General features: G+C 43.2%; 1 protein-coding gene across 1 annotated transcript in view; it reads left to right on the top strand.

Annotated features, from left to right (window-relative positions):
• Positions 1-20304, top strand: part of ULK4 (unc-51 like kinase 4) — a 771869-nt gene that overhangs the window by 698287 nt on the left and 53278 nt on the right. The window contains exon 36 of the mRNA XM_075827083.1: positions 19845-19933. Within this exon, the coding sequence (XP_075683198.1) occupies positions 19845-19933 (89 nt within the window). The remainder of the gene's footprint in view (positions 1-19844; positions 19934-20304) is intronic.

The raw sequence follows: 20304 nt of genomic DNA, 5'->3' as shown, positions 1-20304 counted from the left end.
TTCAATACAGAAGTGTTGCATTGTATTATAAAAGTGATCAAACTATCGCATAGAGAAATTCCATAGTGGAACAAAAAAAAAAAAGTTAAAAATAGGTTTATAATGGAAAAATGAAAAAATAACAAGTACACAGAATTGATATAGTCACAACCGTAATGACCTAAACTATTCTCTTATGTAACCCGCACAGTGAATTGCTGTTTTGTGTTCAGCGATCAAAATATTGTATGTACCCCAAAATGGTAACAATGAAAAGTACAAGTTGTTCTGCAAAAAATAAGCCCTCATACAGCTACGTCGGTGAGAAAATAAAATTTTTATGACTCTTAAAATATGGCGACACAAAAACAAATACCGTAATTATTTAAAAAATGTGTTTTTATTGTGCAAAAGTAGTATAACATAAAAAAAACTATATAAATCTTGTTTGCCTTAATCGTAACGATCCACAGAATAAAGTTATGTAATTTATACTACACAATAAACTGTGTAAATCTAAGACACAAAAAAGATGGTGGAATTGCTGGGTTTTTTTTCCATTACCCCCCAAAAAAGGTACTAAAAGTTGATCAATAAATGATAACATTTTGACTTTAAAAAAAAAAAATACAACTAATACCGCAAAAATCAAGCACCCATGTCGATGGAAAAATTAAATAAAATGTATGACTTTTGAAATGCAGTGATTGAAAAAAACAAAAAAAAATAAATGCTTGGTCATTAATTCCCAGAATAGGCTTGTCACTAAGGGGTCAAAAAACAAACTGGTGTTCTAGGGTGGACATTCACTATAAGGACACATCTTAATACCCTTTGCTAAGAGCAATTAAAGTCCAAGCTGCCACGTTTTATTGGTAAGCTGGAAAAATGAAAGTTTCTGTGTTCTCAAGTCGTGTATGATTTATTAGCAAAATGTAAATTTTTGGGATTTGACAATAATGAACCATTTGTTGCCTTTTAATCACATCCTGTATGTCCCCACTCACTATATGCAGATTCAGGCCTCTTTATATTTTATGTTTCCCCTTTCTTTATTTAGCATCCACTTCCATTAACACAACTTTAATTTCTCTCCTACACAATGAGGACATTTTACTCATCTTTATTACCTGGGCAGATATTTTGTATTTTGGAAATTAACTGCATTTACATATCAATTATACTATTCTTTATGTCTCATCTTTTCTATTAGGACTGCATAAAAGGAAGATGCCTAGTTCTTTATTAGCTTCATAAAGACAAGTAATTCCTATTAAAAAGCAACAAACTAGCAATTAAGCTGAGATATAATTGTATGTTTTAACAAAGGAAACCGCTATATATTCCCACAAAACGCGTTGCTCGAGATTAGAAGCACAGCTACTTAATTTTAGTATTTTTTTCCTCTTAAACAGATAACCAATACACATTTAATACCCAAAAGGGTAATTTGGTGTTGAACCAAACTGAATGGACTGATGTGACCACTAATTTGTTGCATCTTGTTGGCTGCCCATACTGCTAGAGGAAACGGTGAGACTTCCTTTTCAGGTTTGTGCAGTTAATTGTCACTGTTGTGCAAGCGCGTTCAGTCAACCTGGGTAGTCATATACTATAGAATTATAGGAATCGAACTCCTACAATATAAGAATGATAAAAAAAACAATATAAGAGTAAATACAAAAGGTTGAGATGCAGATGAACTGAGTTCGTCAGATGTGGCAGTGCGAAGTTTATGAGATGTCACATGGTTGAGTTTGGTGTTTGACAACTTTTGAAGATATTCAGGGAAAATTTAAAGGAGTTATCCGGGGACCAAAAATTGCATTGCATTAATATTTATATGTAAAAAGAAGTCACTTACTAATGTACTTTTTTAAAATTCGGTACTAAATGGTGTCATTCAAATCCGGTGTAGTGTTCCCAGAAGTCCCGTAGCTTTTCTAATATTGATGACGCACCGACACGGCCCCACGTAACTGAGGGCTTGCTTCCTGTGCTGTTCGTGTCTGCTTGTTATTAATGACATGACCGCAAGGGGCAGTCACATTGCCTATTGCTGGAGTCCCCGAGCAGAGCATCAGCTAGCGCTTTGCTCGTGACTCCAGTACTTCTGCCGACGTCACTGCCCATATTTGGACAGTGACGTTGGCAGCAGTGCTGGAGTACCCGGGCAGAGCATCAGCCGATGCTCTGCTCGGAAACTCCAGCCATAGGAAACCCCTGAAGTCACTGACCAAATGTCGGGAACAGTGCTGGAGTCCAGAGCAAAGCCCATCTGAGTGTGCCCCAACCCAGTGCCCCCACCACCCAGTATACTGACCCCCACATAGTATAATGACTTTATAGTTGCCCACGCACATGATAATGCCCCTACAGCTGCCCACACACAGTATAATGCCCTTATAGCTGCCCCCACACAGTATAATGCCACCATAGCTGCCCCCCCCCACACAGTATATTGCCCCTATAGCTTGCCCCAATACAGTATATTGCCCCACAGCTGCCCCCGCACAGTAAAATGCCCCTGAAGCTGCCTTCATACAGCGTATTTCCCCATAGTGGCCCCCCATACCCAGTAAGATGTCCCCATAGTGCCTAATATAAAAATACATACTCGCCTATCCCCGTTCCCACGACGAGAGGACGAGATCCCTCTGCTCGACACAGACAGGCAGGATAACGTCACTACATCGCGCCTGTCTGTGCCAAGCCGCTCACGGGCAGCATTATATAGTAAATGCTGGAGCAAGGAGCTGTCAACTCCCTGCTCCAGCATTGGATTTAACTTTAACAAAAGTTGAAACCAGGATATCGGTGAGTGGCTCGAGACCCGCCAGAAGTCTTCACACGACGTCATAGGGGTCGCAACCCACAGTTTGGGAAACACTGTTCTAAAGGTATAATTGGCTGGTGGTAGAGTGTTCTAAGATTCTTACAATAGACCTTCAATAGGGCCCTTAGGGGGTCAGTTCACACAGAATTTTTTGGCACTGATTTTCATGCGGAAATCGTGTTGGAATTAGCGGCAATAAACAGCCCAAATCGCCCCCATTGATTTCAATGGGAGGCAGAGGCGTTTTTCTCCCACACTGCTTTTGGCCACTTGCGGATTAAAAAAAAGTGGCATGCTGTTTCTTTGAGTAGTTTCTGCCTCTAATCTCCCGTTGAAATCAATGGGAGGCAGAAAAAACCTGCGGCGCTCGTTTGGATCTTCCTGAAGGAATTTTAGGGCAGAATTTGTTTGCTTTGTCAAATTCGTACAAATTCAACAGAAAAAAATGTGGCATTGTAGCGCCGGTGGCCATGTGTCTCACTCACCCCAGTCCCAGCCAGCTTACTTGTCCTCCAGGCACGCTCTGCTCCCTCATCCTTCCCCGGCCTATGGCGTAGGGTGCGCGCTCCTCCCCGTTCTTAAAGGGCCAGCGTGCGCACCAGGAATATTGCTCCCAGCACACCCTAGACTTTTTAAGGAACTCTGCCAAGTTCTTCAGTGCCTGAGCAATGTTAGTATTCACACGACAGGGTCCGAGTGTCGGCCGATAAAAACAGCCGTTTTGGTCAGTTTTCCTCGGCCATTTTGCATCTGTTTTCAATCCGTTTCGTTCCGGGCCGTGTTTCCGTTTATAACGGCCGATTTTGAACCGTTTTGCATACATTTTTTTCCCTGTCCATTTTTAACAACGGATGAATTTCATTTGTCAAATTTTTTTGCCACCCACTGCCCCCTGTAGATAATGCCACACAACCCCCTGTAGATACTGCCACAGCCCCCCTGTAGATAATGTCACACACTGCCCCTGTAGATAATGTCACACACTGCCCCTGTAGATAATGTCACACACTGCCCCTGTAGATACTGGCACACAGCCCCCTGTAGATACTGGCACACAGCCCCCTGTAGATACTTGCACACAGCCCCATATAGATAATGCCACACACTGCCCCCTGTAGATACTGCCACACAGCCCCCTGTAGATACTGCCACAGCCCCCTGTAGATAATGCACACACTGCCCTCTGTAGATATTTCCACACAGCCCCCTGTAGATATTTCCACACAGCCACTGGCGTAGCTATAGGGGTCGCAGCGGTCGCAATTGCGACCGGGCCCCGAAGCCAGGGGGGCCCACGGCCCCCCCGCACCACATCAATAAAAAGTTACTATAGTAACTCGGGCCGCGGGCCCCTGTTACTATAGTAACATACTTTACTTACCTTCCTGGTTCCGGATCGCAGCGGAGGTCCTGACGTCAAGCGCTGTGCGCAGCGCATGACGTCACAGCGCTATGCCGCCGCGCACAGCATCGAGACTACAGAACTCCCGCCGCGGCCGAAGAGGAAGGTAAGGTTACCCTGACTGGCGGGGTCCGTCTCCCGGGACCCGCCAATCAGCTGTTTTGAAGGGGCCGCAGCACTCGTACGAGAGCTGCTCCCCTTCATTCCTGTCACTTCATTCCGGTCACACTGTGAATCCGTGTCGGCGATTCACAGTGTGAGCGAGTAGTGAAATGAAGGGGAAGCAGCTCTCGTACGAGTGCTGCGGCCCCTTCAAAACAGCTGATTTGCGGGTCCCGAGAGACACATCAGCTATTGATGGCCTATCCTGAGGATAGGCCATCAATGTTTAGGGACTGCACAACCCCTAAACCTACGATGTAGCAGGCTTAGGGGGCCCATGAGACAGGATCACAGATTGTGTGATCCTGTCTGCTGGGCCCTGTATCTAAGCCAATCACATGGTAGGCTTAGATACATGGCCCATGCGTGATCCTGTCTGCTGGGCCCTGTATCTAAGCCAATCACATGGTAGGCTTAGATACATGGCCCATGCGTGATCCTGTCTGATGGGCCCTGTATCTAAGCCTACCACACTGTAGGTTTAGATACAGGGCCCCAGCACACAGTAATCTTATACTGTATAAGATTACTGTCTGCTGGACCCTGTATCTAAGCCTACCTTGTGGTAGGCTTAGATACAGGGTCCCACAGACAGTATCACACATGGGCCCTGTATCTAAGCCTTCGGGTATGTGCACAGACACTAATTACGTCCGTAATTGACGGACGTATTTCGGCCGCAAGTACCGGACCGAACACAGTGCAGGGAGCCGGGCTCCTAGCATCATACTTATGTACGACGCTAGGAGTCCCTGCCTCGCTGCAGGACAACTGTCCCGTAGTGTAATCATGTTTTCAGTACGGGACAGTTGTCCTGCAGCGAGGCAGGGACTCCTAGCGTCGTACATAACTATGATGCTAGGAGCCCGGCTCCCTGCACTGTGTTCGGTCCGGTACTTGCGGCCGAAATACGTCCGTCAATTACGGACGTAATTAGTGTGTGTGCACATACCCTAACACGTGTTACTAATCATTTTTTGTGTGTTTTCTTACAGGTTCGGTCGTTGGACTACGGCGGATTCCAGGACTACTTCGATGACAGCTTTTTTTTAATTAATAAAATGGTTAATGAGGGCTGTGTGTTTTTTTTTTTTATTTCAATAAAATATTTTTTCTATGTCTTTGTGTTTTTTTTAAAACTATATTACTACCGCCTTAGTAATCGCCGCCGGCTGATTGACAGCATCCATTGCTAAGGCGGGGCTTAGTGTTATCCGATGCAGAGGCTAACACTAACCCCCTTTATTACCCCGGTACCCACCGCCACCAGGGGTGCTGGGAAGAGCCGGGTACGATCCAGTACCTGACCATCTGTAGTGATGGTCGGCCACTGGGGTGGCCGCAGGCTGGTATTATCAGGAGGGGAAAGGCCAAAAACAGTGGCCCTTCCCATCCTGGTAATGCTGCCTGCTGCTGCTTTATTGTATCTGGCTGGTTATGAAAATGGGGGGGACCCCACGTCATTTAAAAAAAATAAAATAAAAAAATAATTGGAAAGAACGATGTCGGGTCCCCCCCAATTTTCATAACCAGCCAGATACAACACAGCAGCAGCAGGCAGCATTACAAGGGTGGGAAGGGCCACTGTTTTTGCCCTTCCCCAGCCTAATACTACCAGCCTGCGGCCACCCCGGTGCCTGCCGGTCACTACAGATGGTCGGGTACTGGTTTGTACCCGGCTCTTCCCAGTACCCCTGGTGGCGGTGGGTACCGGGGTAATAATGGGGGTTAGTGTAGCCTCTGCACCGGCTAACATTAAGCCTCACCTTAGTAATGGAGGTTGTCAATCAGCCAGCGGCCATTACTAAGGCGGTGATAATAAAGTTTAAAAAGATACAAGCACATAGAAAAAATATTTTATTGAAATAAAAAAACAACCCTCATTAACCATTTTATTGAGAATAAAAAAAACGCCGTCATTGAAGTCCTCGTATCCGAAGTCCAACAACCGAACCTGTAAAAAAACACAAACACACAAAAATAATCAGTAACACATAACGAAGCAAAATTATTATTCTTACCTATCCTGGGTCCAGCGCTGGAGCCGCAATGTCAGCGAGCTGGGCCCTGTATCTAATCCTATCATGTGTGATACAGTCTGCTGAGCTGTGTATCTAATCCAATCATGTATGATACTGTCTGCTGGGCCCTATATCTAATCCGATCATGTGTGATACTGTCTGCTGAGCCACTGTATCTAATCCTATCATGTGTGATACTGTCTGCTGAGCCACTGTATCTAATCCTATCATGTGTGATACTGACTGCTGAGCCCTGTATCTAATCCTATCTTGTGTGGTACTGTCTGCTGAGCCACTGTATCTAATCCTATCATGTGTGATACTGTCTGCTGAGCCACTGTATCTAATCCTATCATGTGTGGTACTGTCTGCTGGGCCACTGTATCTAATCCTATCATGTGTGATACTGTCTGCTGAGCTGTGTATCTAATCCTATCATGTGTGATACTGCCTTCTGAGCCACTGTATCTAATCCTATCATGTGTGATACTGTCTGCTCAGCCACTGTATCTAATCCTATCCATAGTTTATAGGGTCGTAGTGCTATAGATATGCTATGCTGTCTCATATACACACTTTTTTTTGGGGCGGACACATATGTATTGGGGCTATTTCCCGGATATTTTAAGCCCTGAGGGTATGTTCACACGGCAGCGTCCGTTACGGCTGAAATTACTGTGCTGTTTTCAGGAGAAAACAGCACCGTAATTTCAGCCGTAATGGCATGTGCAGGCGTCTTTTGCTGCGTCCATTACGGAAGTAATTGAAGCTGGTTTTCCATGGAGTCCATGGAAAACGGCTCCATTTACGTCTGAAGAAGTGACAGGCGCTTTTTTACGCGCCGCCTTTTGACAGCGGCGCGTAAAAAAAAATGACCGTCGGCACAGAACATCGTAAGACCCATTCAAATGAATGGGCAGATGTTTGCCGACGCTTTTGAGCCGCATTTTCGGACGTAATTCAATGCTAAAACGCCCGATTTACGTCCGTAAATAGTGTGTGTGAACCCAGCCTTAGTGACGCCCCGGCTGCTAGTGCTGCATTGTTGGGTCACTTAGGAGACCCAGCGATGCAGCTGAAAGCGGACCGTCGGCCATGAGAAGTTTGCGGGGGGGGGGGGGGGCCCAGTAAGAATTTTTGCATCGGGGCCCATGAGCCTCTAGCTACGCCCCTGCACACAGCCCCCTGTAGATATTGCCAAGGCCGCCTGTAGATAATGCCACACAGTCCCCCTGTAGATACTGCCGCAGCCCCCCTGTAGGTAGTACCCCACAGCCCCCTTGTACATAGCACCCCCATTGATGGCACCCCCCTGTAGATGGCACACCCTCCCTTAGAGGGCACACCCCCTTCCTGTAGATAGCGCCGCTGTAGGGGATCGCTCCAGGAGAAATCCCAGACTTCACTGTCCATATATGGACAGTGACTTCTCTTGGAGCGGAATCACCGGCCACAGCTGTGTCAAAGACGGCTGTGACTGGATATTCCGCTTCAGTAGGAGTCCCTGACGTCGCTGTCCAAATATGGACAGTGAAGTCAGGGACTTCTCCTGGAGCAGAATCACCGGCCACAGCGTCAGCCGCTGTGGCCAGGGATTCCGCTTTAGGAGACGTCCCTGTCCATATATGGATAGTGAAGTCAGGGACTTGTCATGAAGCGGAATCCCTGGCCACAGCTTCGGCAATGCTGCGGCCGGGGATTAGGGATTCCGCTCCTACAGGGAGCAAAAAAATCTCCTCCTCCTCACATGCACTTCGCACTGTGAGGAGGAAGACAGAGCGAGCGGCAGAAAGCACAGCCGTCACTCGGATCACATCGAAGTGTCAGTCGTGCATTACTCGGCCCCATAGACTCTGTAGGAGTCGTGCGGCCGGGAGAACGCCCCAAAATAGGGCATGTTCCATTTTTTGATTTAAAAAAATCAGACGTGTGAATAGCCCCATTTGAGGTCTATTGTTCCTACTGCAGCCATGTGACGGCCGTTCAGAGTACAGCCATCACACGGCCAAGGATCCCAGTCGTGTGAATAGGGCCTAAGTCTGCTAAGGTTCCGTTTTCAGTTCCCTGTAACAGTACCCCAGTGGGTCCACATTCCCCGTGGACGTTACAGGCATGCTCCATCTGATGCCCTATGGATGGGGGTATTCTCCCCTGGAAGCAGTGCTTCTAGGGGAGAAGATCTCTGTACATATGCCACATGACAGTACACATCATATTATTAAGACAACGTATGACGTGGTACGTTAAAAAAAAAAAGAAAAGAAAAAAAAAAAGGATTAATTCTTTCAAAAGCCAATACATTTCTGATTCCAAACTTTTGCATGCTAGTATATATATATATATATATATATATATATATATTATTTTTTTATTACTGTAAATTCTTGTGTGTATACATATATAGAAAGATATTGATGCACTTTAGTGAATTCCTCTAGAAATGTTTATCATGGAAATATCTGCATATTTGTTCAGTGGAGACTGTTTTGTTTGTTGTTAAAGTTGGTTTCTTTGGCAACCAATGGTTCAGAATGAAAGAGCCTTGTAAGTGGTATCATTGAGATGCAGTCTGTAGTTCAACACTTAGGATATAGGCTTTCTTCACAATTATTTTCTTGATTAGAGTAGTTGCAATAATAACGCTGGGGACATTCAATTTGATGATAATGTCGATGCCACAAACATAATTACCAAGCCATACAAGAGCTCTGCTTTGTTGTTTATTGTTATTGTTACTATGTATCACGATGTAGAAATGTACCTGAAATTTTTCACTTGGTTTTGTATCCATGCTTATTTTTCATTGTATTGTATTATAGAGTCATCATTGCAATGATAAATTTAGAAAATATAAAAAAAATATATCTGCATGGAAGCACGATGCCCAACCACCCCACCTCACCTTGTCCTGTACCTCTTAAAAAGGCTCTGTCACTAGTTTATTAATGCCCACTCTCCTAACTAATCTAATAGGCGCTATGATGCTGATAACTACAGTGTGATTTTAAAAAACGTTTATTATTTGCAAAGTTGTGAACATTTTTCTTAATATGCTAATTTGGCTCTAATACCCTCTTTTCACTCTGGGCAGTGTAATGTTTTCTGTATGTCGCTGTCCAATCGTCATACAGTTCTCCTCTTCCCTGCCCAGCATCACAGTGTGATCTTATAATATACAGCTTCCATTCCCGACTGTGTTTTCGACTGGAGATATCTCCGGTGGTTTCACAGCTTTAACTGCGATCCTGGTGTCATATGAAAGATTAGATTCTCATCCCGCTGTTCTAGGTGGTCCACAGCCCGAGTTATGGCTGTTTGAAGTAATCCCCCTTCCCTCCAGCCTCACTCTCTTATACTGTGTGAAGCAGCTTGATGCTGATAGGACAGCCTCAGAGGCTGTGAGGAAGCTCCACCTCAGGAGAATCGCTGCTGTTACCTCCCTGTTGTCTATTAAGGGCTCCTTTATATATTTAGAATAAAGCTCATAACTTTCAAAATAATAAACATTTTGGGACACAATTTTCACTAGCTATATCAGTGGGACATCGCCTATTAGATTGGCTAGGAGATAGGGCATTACTAAACTAGTGACAGAGCCCCTTTAAACTGCAACATAAAAACAAAAGACTAATATACCGTATTTTCCGGACTATAAGGCGCACCGGATTATAAGGCACACTTTCTATGAGCGCCTTATAAGCAATCATGTTTCATATATAAGGCGCACTGGATTATAAGGCGCAGCACATTACCGTTAAATAAACCATTGCTCAGACTGCAAGTCAAAATTTATTACACTTTTTAACAATAACTTGCAACTGGTTCAGCTGTAATTGCAAATCAAAACGTTTAGGGTATGTGCACACACACTAATTACGTCCGTAATTGACGGACGTATTTCGGCCGCAAGTCCCGGACCGAACACAGTGCAAGGAGCCGGGCTCCTAGCATCATACTTATGTACGACGCTAGGAGTCCCTGCCTTGCTGCAGGACAACTGTCCCGTAGTATAATCATGTTTACAGTACGGGACAGTTGTCCTGCAGCGAGGCAGGGACTTCTAGCATCGTACATAAGTATGATGCTAGGAGCCCGGCTCCTTGCACTGTTCGGTCCGGGACTTGCGGCCGAAATACGTCCGTCAATTACGGACGTAATTAGTGTGTGTGCACATACCCTTACCGTACTTTTTCAGTTCATTCCTAGGCGAACGGGGGGGAGGAGCATGGTGTGTGCTGTGGTATGCCGCCGCCGACCCCTGCCGCCCACGATAGAGGTAAAGGATCCTGTATGAACCCCTCTCTTTACTGTCGGGTTCATATATAAGGCGCACCGGATTATAAGGCACACTTTCTATTTCTGAGAAATTCTCAGCATTTTATGTGCGCCTTATAGTCCGGAAAATACGGTACTTAGAAATCCACTATTCAATATGTCCTGGCCACTATCTTCGTTTGCCTATGCACCACCAGCTTTTTACTGAATTTGGGTGACAATGTCAGATTTCCATAAGGGAACAGTTCAAAAATATCCATTAAGGGGAAATCAATCTGAAGTGTACAAATTAGATGTATGTGGGCCGAACCTGCCGGTTTCAGCGGGACCGGCCGACCATTTAATGTGTATGGCTGTGTTCCTTTTTTTTGCAAGGAGATAAGCCAATGTCAGAGGAGTCCAGCAGCGGCTTTAAAACTTCTCCCTATTGAGAACACATGCACGCTAGGCCGAGCTTGCATGTGTTTGGGGTAGTTGGGAGGAATAGCTGACTGCCGACAGCTATCTGACATTTATGGCCAGCTTTGCTCTATATTACAGATGTTGTGTATTTTTGTATCCTACAATTGAGTGGTATCTGTTCTTATACTATAATTATAATTTTTTTTAAATGTGTCAAAAAACTAAATCAAACTTTAATGTCCACTAAGCCTAACATACTCCTGATTTAAGCAGTTATCCCTGGAAAAGTTTTGGTTTTTGCCTTTTAAAACTTCACATAAATCTTATGCGTATAATCTGCAGGAAGAAATGACTATAGGATATGTAGAGTTCCGGTACAACTGTTCCAGGCATCATCCCTATACTCATGGCCTGGAAAAAGTCAGTTTATATGTCCTATTTCTCGTGGGCTATGGTGTAGGACTGGTGTAGGAACATAGTAGTTCCAGTTGGCGGATCAACGCATTAGTAATTGCTTCTAAGAGGGATTGACACCAGAATAATAAAGACATTTTCATTAAGATGTATGTATGATATAACCTCTGCTTTCACCCATCATACACACTTATTTCTTGCGGACGTTTAGCAGACATATATAAGCAGCTGTAGGTTAAGTAACATGACGGGGACTTGGGGCGTTAAAGGCAGCTGCAGTTTTAACATGATTCAATCCATCTATGAATTACAGGAAATTGACAGTTCTGTAGTGTGCCTGGCCCGCTCAAAGTGAAGCTTGTCATCCTGTGGCATATACAATAATCATGCATCCTATTATATCACAAGGAACCGATGATTTTATCTTTCACCCGTGTATTATAAATCATACTATTTCTTACTTCTGCACATTATCTACTGTATTTAATATCAGACACTTGATAGGACGTGTCCTATGCCCTGGTCTTTAACGCAATTTCACACATTTACAGACATTTCCCTTTGATATAACATAGAACTGCTCTGTAAATGTTTGCCTTCAGAGGACTATCTATTTGCGCACTATTGTATCCCCTTTGGTTTATTTTTGTATTGCATTTTTAGACTCCCCTACACATTATATGATTAATAATTGTTAATATTTATGCACCAATTCTACTATTTACTTTATGCTGGGTGTCGGATACAGCGACATATTGGATATTGATTATCCACAATATACAACAAATACAGATTATACAATGGTTTATGCAGAATAAAATCAATATTATGAAGTTGTTTTCAGTTACTGGAACCTAAAAAAAAGATTCTCGTATCTTTCGTTAAAGGTCGGGTGGCAGTAATAGACATTAAGGAAGATGAAATGTGCCATTTGGCATTTACCTGTGAATAAACCTGATGATTCACTGTATTATCCTCTATCGGAGACCGCATTAATCCGCCATCAGTGCATCATTTCCATCCAAACAAAGGCCAGCAAGTCCCTCTGAGCAAAGAGAAACCACATTCTGTCAATGTTTCCCACATATCTCTCCTCTGCAACCTTTAGCAAGATGGACCATGGATTTCCCATACAGCTGGAAGATATTGCCAAGATATTATGCAGACAGTGTGCGAAAAGTATCAGCTTGGATTTATTAGCGTATTTCAGAATGCCACAATGGCTCACTTGACATGTTTACTGCGCTCTAGAATAAATGGATGACTTGCTTGTGTTAATTTGTTTAGATTATTTTGTTTGCAGTTTTCTTTGCAGTTAACACCAACACTGTGCTCGGTATATTATACTCCTACATAAAAGCCAATAGAACAGAGGGATGCTGATAATATCAGTGGCGCCCTAGGGTACCCCTAGCCCAACTTATGTCACTACTGTCCATTATCAATGAGCATATAGAACATATATACTGGCAGCAAAGATAGCATGCTTATTACAGTGCATTGCCACAAATGCACTGTAATGCAGTGTATTACCAGTGGCGGATTAAGTAGACCATGGGCCCTGGGCTGTTACCCAAACTTGGGCCCCCCTTCCGCACCGCCGCCCTGCCGCGCCGTAACTATTTTTAAAACTACCTTTTTGGGCAAGCATTAACAAATGGGTGTTACAACTCCCCTTGTCACAGGGCTGTGTCCCTACATACTGACAGTATCACACTGTGCTGGGACACATCCTCCTGACACGGGGAATTGTCTATAATTTCTGGACTGCAGAAAGATTTTTTGTGAAATACAAGGATTTCCTATAATAAACATCTCAGTAGAGGTTGCAGATTCTCTATAAATCTAGTGACTCACAGTTGACGACGTCTCAGATTCTAGTCGTTTTTTTCCTCTTTTCTTCTCCATCCGGTCCAGAGCTCATGACGACTTCTCCCGGTCATGACTCATTTCTGCAGAATTTGCCACTCAGATGTTTTTGGCTCCTCACTTTTCCAACATTTCCACACCTATAAACAAAAATAAAGTTATCATGGTGCCACATACTGTGCCCCTAAATATAATAGCACCAAACACTGCGCGCCTGAATATAATAATACCACACACTGTAAAACCCCAAATACACACAGCCCCCTGTACATAGCGCCACACACAGCCCCTGTAGATATCACACACTCCCATAGATATCGCTACACACAGCCCCCTCTATATATCACACATCCCCCCATAGAGAGCGTTACACACAGCCCCCTATAGATAGTGGCACACATCCTCCCTGTAGAGAGCGCCACACAGTCCTCCCCCTCTTGTAAATAGCACCAAAATGCTCCCCCTATAAGGAGCGCCACACACGTACCGCTGTGGATAGCACTACACAGCCCCCCCTTGTATATAGTGCTACACAGCCCTCCCCCTTTGTATATAGTGCCTCACAGCGCTCCCCCTTGAATATAGTGCCACAAGGCTATGTACACATTTAAAAACGTTATATTATATATATATATATATATATATATATATATATATATATATATAATGTATGTGTGTGTGTATCAGTGTGATTGATTGATTGATTGATTTTATTAAAAAATATTTAAACTTTTTGAGATACAGCTGCTTTGTATCCTGTATCTGTCAGATCAGCAGGACTGACAGGATCAGTGACACGCAGTATCCACCTCAAATCTATCACATCTAAGATTATAATTTAGCGCAGGGCCCGTTTCACTGATCCCGTCAGTCCTGCTGACCTGACGGATACAGGATACAAAGCAGCTGTATCTCAAAAAGTTAAAATATTTTTTAATAAAATGTCATTACAAAGTTGCACCAAACACACATTTTTATTAATAAAAAATAAAATATAACTACTGAGAGCTCTATGGGGGGGGAGAGTTATACTGCAAGGGGGTCTAACCATCTGACTGCAGGCAGAGGGCTCTAGGAATAATCCCCCCTTCCCCCATAGGGTCCTCAGTAGTTACTACACTGCAAGGGGGGGGGGTTGAGTGTCTAACTGACTGAAGAGAGCTCTGTGGGGGGAAACTATTACCCCCCCCCCCCATAGAGCTAGCTGCCGTCAGTTAGATGGTAAGCCCTCCCCTTACTGCATAATCCCCCACCTAGCGTCGGCCAATGACTTTAATGTTAGTTGGGCAGGAGGATAAACCGGCAGCCAGTACCACTAACCTCACCGACGGTGACCACCCTGCTCTTCTCTTACAGCTTTGTGACGGGGTCGCTGTTCTGTTACTCAATGGCGGCGCCCGCAGTGTCAGAGAGGCGTGTCCTAAGCACTAGCAGACGTGCTTAACACCTGCTACCTACGCATATCCCGGCCAATTCCCTGCTCCTTCACCCCATCTCCGTAGCTGCACTTAGCTAGTGCGCTGAATAGTTTTATAAGACTATGTGCGATATATGATAATCCGCTACTGTGTATTACTTCAAAGCATTTTATAAGGTTGTGGATCAGCTCGAGCTAGTAGAAAGTCTTTGTCACTTTTAAGCATAGGCAACTTTTATGTATACGTTTATATCTATATAGACCTGTGTGTCTATCTTTACAGATTACAAATATACTTGGGTGTAGTCAGATCCTGCAGTCATGTAATACTCCACTCCTTTTCCGCTTGTTCTTGATAACCTACAGATAGAAGAAGAAGAAGGAGGACACATGGAAGGGAGTAACATATGACTGCAGGGTTAGACTACACATAGTTTGTTTGCAGTCTGTAACCTTGGACACACATAGGTCTGTATGGAAGATGCATACACAAAACAATTACACGTTAAATATTTTTACATAAAACTATTGCCAAATTTGCTTCCTTTTTTTCTTAGATTATTTGGATCGATAAAGTATACAGCCTTGAACAAAAGTTTTGAGACTGACACAAATTTTGGTTTTCACAAAGTTTGCTGCTTCAGTTTTTATAACGACAGTTTTCATTAACTCTAGATTGTTATGAAGAGTGATCAGATGAATTGCAATTAATTGCATAGTCATTCCTTGCCATGAAAATTAACTTAATCACAAAAACCCCATTTCCCCTGCATTTCAGCCCTGCCACAAAATGACCTGCTAGCATAATTTCAGTGACCTTCTCGTTAGCTCAGGAGAAAGTGTTAACGAGGACAAGGCAGCTGATATCACTGTCATGCTGATTAAATTATAAGAGCAGACTGGTTGCTTTAAAAGGGGGATGGTGCTTGAAATCATTGTCTTCTTCTGTTAACCGTGGTTACCTCCAAGGAAATGCCTGCAGTCATCATTGCTTTGCATCAAAAAGGCTTTACAGGCAAGGACATTTCTGCTTGTAAGATTGCCCCTAAATCAACCATTTATCGGATCATCAAGAACTTCAAGGAGAGAGGTTCAATTGCTGTGAAGAATTCTTCAGGGCGCCCAAGAAAGTATAGCAAGTGCCGTGACAGTCTCCTAAACAGGATTTAACTACGGGATCTGTTCAACAACAGTGAAAAGCTTACTCAGGTATGGCAGGCAGGTGTCAGTTCATCGGCATGCACAGTGAGGTGAAGGCTATTGGAGGCTAGCCTGGTGTCAAGAAGCGCAACAAAGAAGCCACTTTTCTCCAAGATAAACATCAAGGACAGACTGACATTCTGCAGGAAGTACAGGGATTGGACTGCAGAGGACTGGTGTAAAGTTATTTTTCCGATGAAGCCTCCTTCAGGCTGTTTGGGACATCTGCAAGAATGAATGTCCAGAGAAGAACAGCTGAGCGCTAGCATGAGTCCTGTGTTATGCCAACAGTAAAGCATCCTGAGACCATTCATGTGTGGGATTGATTTTTATCCAAGGGAGTGGGCTCACTCACAATTTTGCCTGTGAACACTTCCATGAATAAAGAATGCTATCTAAACATCCTGCAAGAGCAACTTCTCCCAACGATCCAGGAGCAATTTGGTGATGAACAAGGCTTTTTCCAGCTTGACGGAGCAACATGTCACAAGGCAAAATTTATCACTAAGTGTCTCGGTGAACAAAACATTTACATTTTGTGTCCCTGGCCAGGAAATTCCCCAGTTCTCAATCCCACTGAGAACCTGTGATCAACCCTCAAAAAGAGGGTGGACAAACAAAAACACAGAAATTGTGATAAACTCCAAGCACTGATTAGGCAAGAATGGGTTGCCATCAGTCATGATGTGGCACAGAAGCTGATATGCAGCATGCCAGGGCTAATTGCAGAAATCTTGAAAAAGAAGGGTCAACACTGTAAATATTGAGTCTTTGCATAAACTTGATGTATTTGTCAATAAAAGTTTAAAAATTTATGAAATGCTTATAATTGTTCTTCAGTATACCATAAACATCTGACAAAAATATCTAAAAACACTAAAGCAGCAAACTTTGTGAAAACCCAAATTTTTGTCAGTCGCAAAAATTTTGTCCAGGACTGTACATATCTTTAAACATTGTTTTTCCCCCAAGTGACTAAAAGTATTTCTGTGACAAGCGACACTATACTTTAACTTCAAAAAGTCTTCGTAAAACTAGGTGGCTGTGACTTTAGATAACACAAGTAGTTTCTATTGATAGCAGCTTTGCAGAGGCAGAGATCAGTTTGCCCCAGAGAGATAACGGTATATTTCTTGGATAAAAAAATTATCTGTCTGTAATATTGTTCTATGCCTTACATATAGTTTAATTTGCTACAAACTCTTACATGGCCATACTTAAGCCCCTATTACACAGGCCGATAATCGGCCAGTGAAGCGAGCGCCAATCAACGAGACATCGTTGATCGGTGCTCGTTTGCTCCTGTCACAATGGGGATGAGCGGTTACTCCGATCGCTCGTCCCCGTAACCCATACGTTATAATCACGTCGGCAGCGTGTCTGTTAGGAAAACACGTGTTCCCTTAAGGTCGCTATGACAACTTGTCTAGCTTCTGGGCGGTTCTTCTTACCTTGAGCCTATCTCTCTTCTCGGTCCGTCTGCCAATCTACTGTGGGGTTGTATTTATACCTGTCTTCTGCCACCTGTCTGTGCTTGTGAATTTTCCGGTCTTCTGCTATTTTGATCAAGCTTCTTACACTCCCTGCACTTTTGACTTCTGGACCTTTTGGAAACTGACCTCGGCTTATTTCTCGTTAACCCCTTGTTTGCTGATTTGGATTATCTGCCTCTGGCCGGTTTTGACCTTTGCTTCTTCTGATATCCGCTTGCATCCTCATTTGGACTTTCTGTTTCACCTCTGGCTGTCTGGTTTCCTGCTCAGGTTAGTCTGCATTTCTCTTCCTATCCAACGCTGAACTCTGCTAAGACAACCTGGGTCCTAAGCAGCAAAGACCATCTCACTTTGCAGTCAGCGCTGGCAAACACCTCAGCGTCGCCTTAGACACTGTCGATCAGAGTTGTGACGGATTCAAGGTTACGGTTTTATGTGCACGCTTTCTCCCGGAACTCTCCAGCAGCCTTTGGAGAATCACTCAAATTGAAATTCCATAACAGCATCTCCCTGTTTACACATGGAGATGTGCTGCCGACCATGATAGTATTTTACTTTTTTAAAACGAAACGATCAGCAGATGATCGAGCGTTTGCTCGTTCATCTGCTGATCGCTGTTCTATGAACGCTTGTCTGCCCGATAATTGCCCATTGTAAATCCCCTTTTACTGCCACAACCCTATCACAAATGTATTTGCCCTTACACAAAAGAGACACACACAGTAAAAGTAGAGATAAGAAAAACTTCTCTGGTGATTTTCATCAGCCTGGAATCACAAACACAAATGCAGTTTTTTAGCCACAAAAACTGCACGTGTGATTTCAGACTTAAAGGGGTAATCCATCTTAGACATTTACGGTATATCCACGGGACCGCACCTATCTCCCAAATGGCTGTTTCTGTAACTCCCATTCACTTCTATGGGAGCTACAGATACAGACTAGGAAAATGATTTTAAATCCTAGCCAGGTATGTGTTACATTGTACAAGGATTGTTCTGACTATGAAAAAAGAATAGTTGTTAGTAAAAAGGATATGAAGTCTCTGTGTGACAGGTTCTATTAATGCCAGTTTCATCTAGTCAAAACTGACAGGTGCTATTGGGTAAAATTGTGACTCTTCAGATCAGGTGTCCTATTGATGGACTTTCTATTAAGTTTTATTGATTTATGATAGCTGTATCTCCATAAAAGCTGACCTTTTTTGGTCTGAGCGCTACATTGTTATATTGCACTAATCTGACATAATGTATATTACAATATTAGGGCACATTTATCGCTGAGGGTTATTAATTTTAACGAGGCACGTTGATTGTTTTTTATTGTGGCCCCAGTTTGGAATGTGCACCTGGTAAAAGGTATGTTGCCGAAATATCCCAGCTGCAATTATGTCACGTGACCGCCCGATTCCTACAGCGTCTGCTGTGTGGTCCGGAAGTCTCTTTCACTATGCATTCCAATAAGACGCTCAATGTGAGTCTCATAGAAATGCATAGTGAAGGAGAATTCTGGTCCACATAGCAGACGCTGTAGGAATCGGCCGGTCACAGTGCGGTCACGGCAACAAAGCGACCGGTAAGAGGATGACCTGCTCTAACTTTTACCGGGTGTACTTTACAAACGGTGGCCTCTGAACCAGGCTAGAACTAGATGGCTGCACCGCATCACAGAAATATTGTGTCACATCTGTCTGTAAAGAGTGGAGAGATGTAATATGACTGAAGATCATAAAATACTTTAGCTCTACATAGATCCTACATGGTAGCTAAGGTGGGACAAGCGAAGGCAACAAATATACCATCCCACCTATGTGGCAGCTTTACCCTATGTGCTACTACATCAACTGTCTCTACTGAGCCTCACCCCAAAGATTAGTGCTGCACATAGAACAGTCAGATTTCTTGTGTCAATAATCTTTATATACACAGTTCACAATATGTCTGTCTGTATTGTCTCTCAATTCACATAACAATGCGCTATTACAATCTCGTACATTAAACGCACTACATAAACAGTCCTTGAGAGGTATATGGCATATGTTTTGCAAACTGATTTGCACGGAAGTGGATATTTTTTTTAATCCAGTCACTTGAGAGGCCCTCAAATTCTGTATATATATAATTTTGCAAAAGAGTAAAAAGTAATATATAACGACAAAAGCGCCCAAAGCAGGAACAACAGCGGCTAAATGATTATTACAAAAGTGCGTCCTTATTCCTTGATGAAAAAGACATCGAATACAAACAGTACACTGTGGATAAAACTATATTATAACTGGCTTTATTCCTATCAAATATCCCTCCTATTATTATCTCTTCTATGCTGCGACTGTTCCCAGAGAACCTTCATTGATATTTCTTTCTTTCCATCCTAGATAACATCAAACGAGAAGCATTTAGACAGTATGAAGAATGATGGGGATCTTCTTATCCACACTCTTGAGAGATTCACTCAGGATTCCAGGTGAGTTCCCTCAGGCAAACAGGAATTTCCACGCCTTAAAGAAACTGCTCTATTTTACACACTAAGTAGGTTTGTAATTGGTTTCATTGTACCAGTATTAGACTTCAGAGTCAATATTTATTTGCGCTGAAAAATAAAGTTTTTCATGATTGAAACGACATTATTACTTTTCAACCATGATTGATATCTAGGGATTTGCAGGATAGCAACAGATTAAACCACAACAGCATTTATGCCTCAAGTCAAAATATCACCAGTAAATACGAGTCCTTGAGTTGTCCCCTTCTACCAAGTTGTTAAAAATTATTTTCTGATGTTTCTGGTGGAAAAGCTTTTTGATGGGATTTAGAAAACCTATTTTCCAGTACCCT

This window comes from Rhinoderma darwinii, chromosome 5, assembly GCF_050947455.1.
Source record: "Rhinoderma darwinii isolate aRhiDar2 chromosome 5, aRhiDar2.hap1, whole genome shotgun sequence".
Taxonomy (NCBI): Eukaryota; Metazoa; Chordata; class Amphibia; order Anura; family Rhinodermatidae; genus Rhinoderma; species Rhinoderma darwinii.
This window is presented reverse-complemented; position numbering and strand designations above follow the sequence as displayed.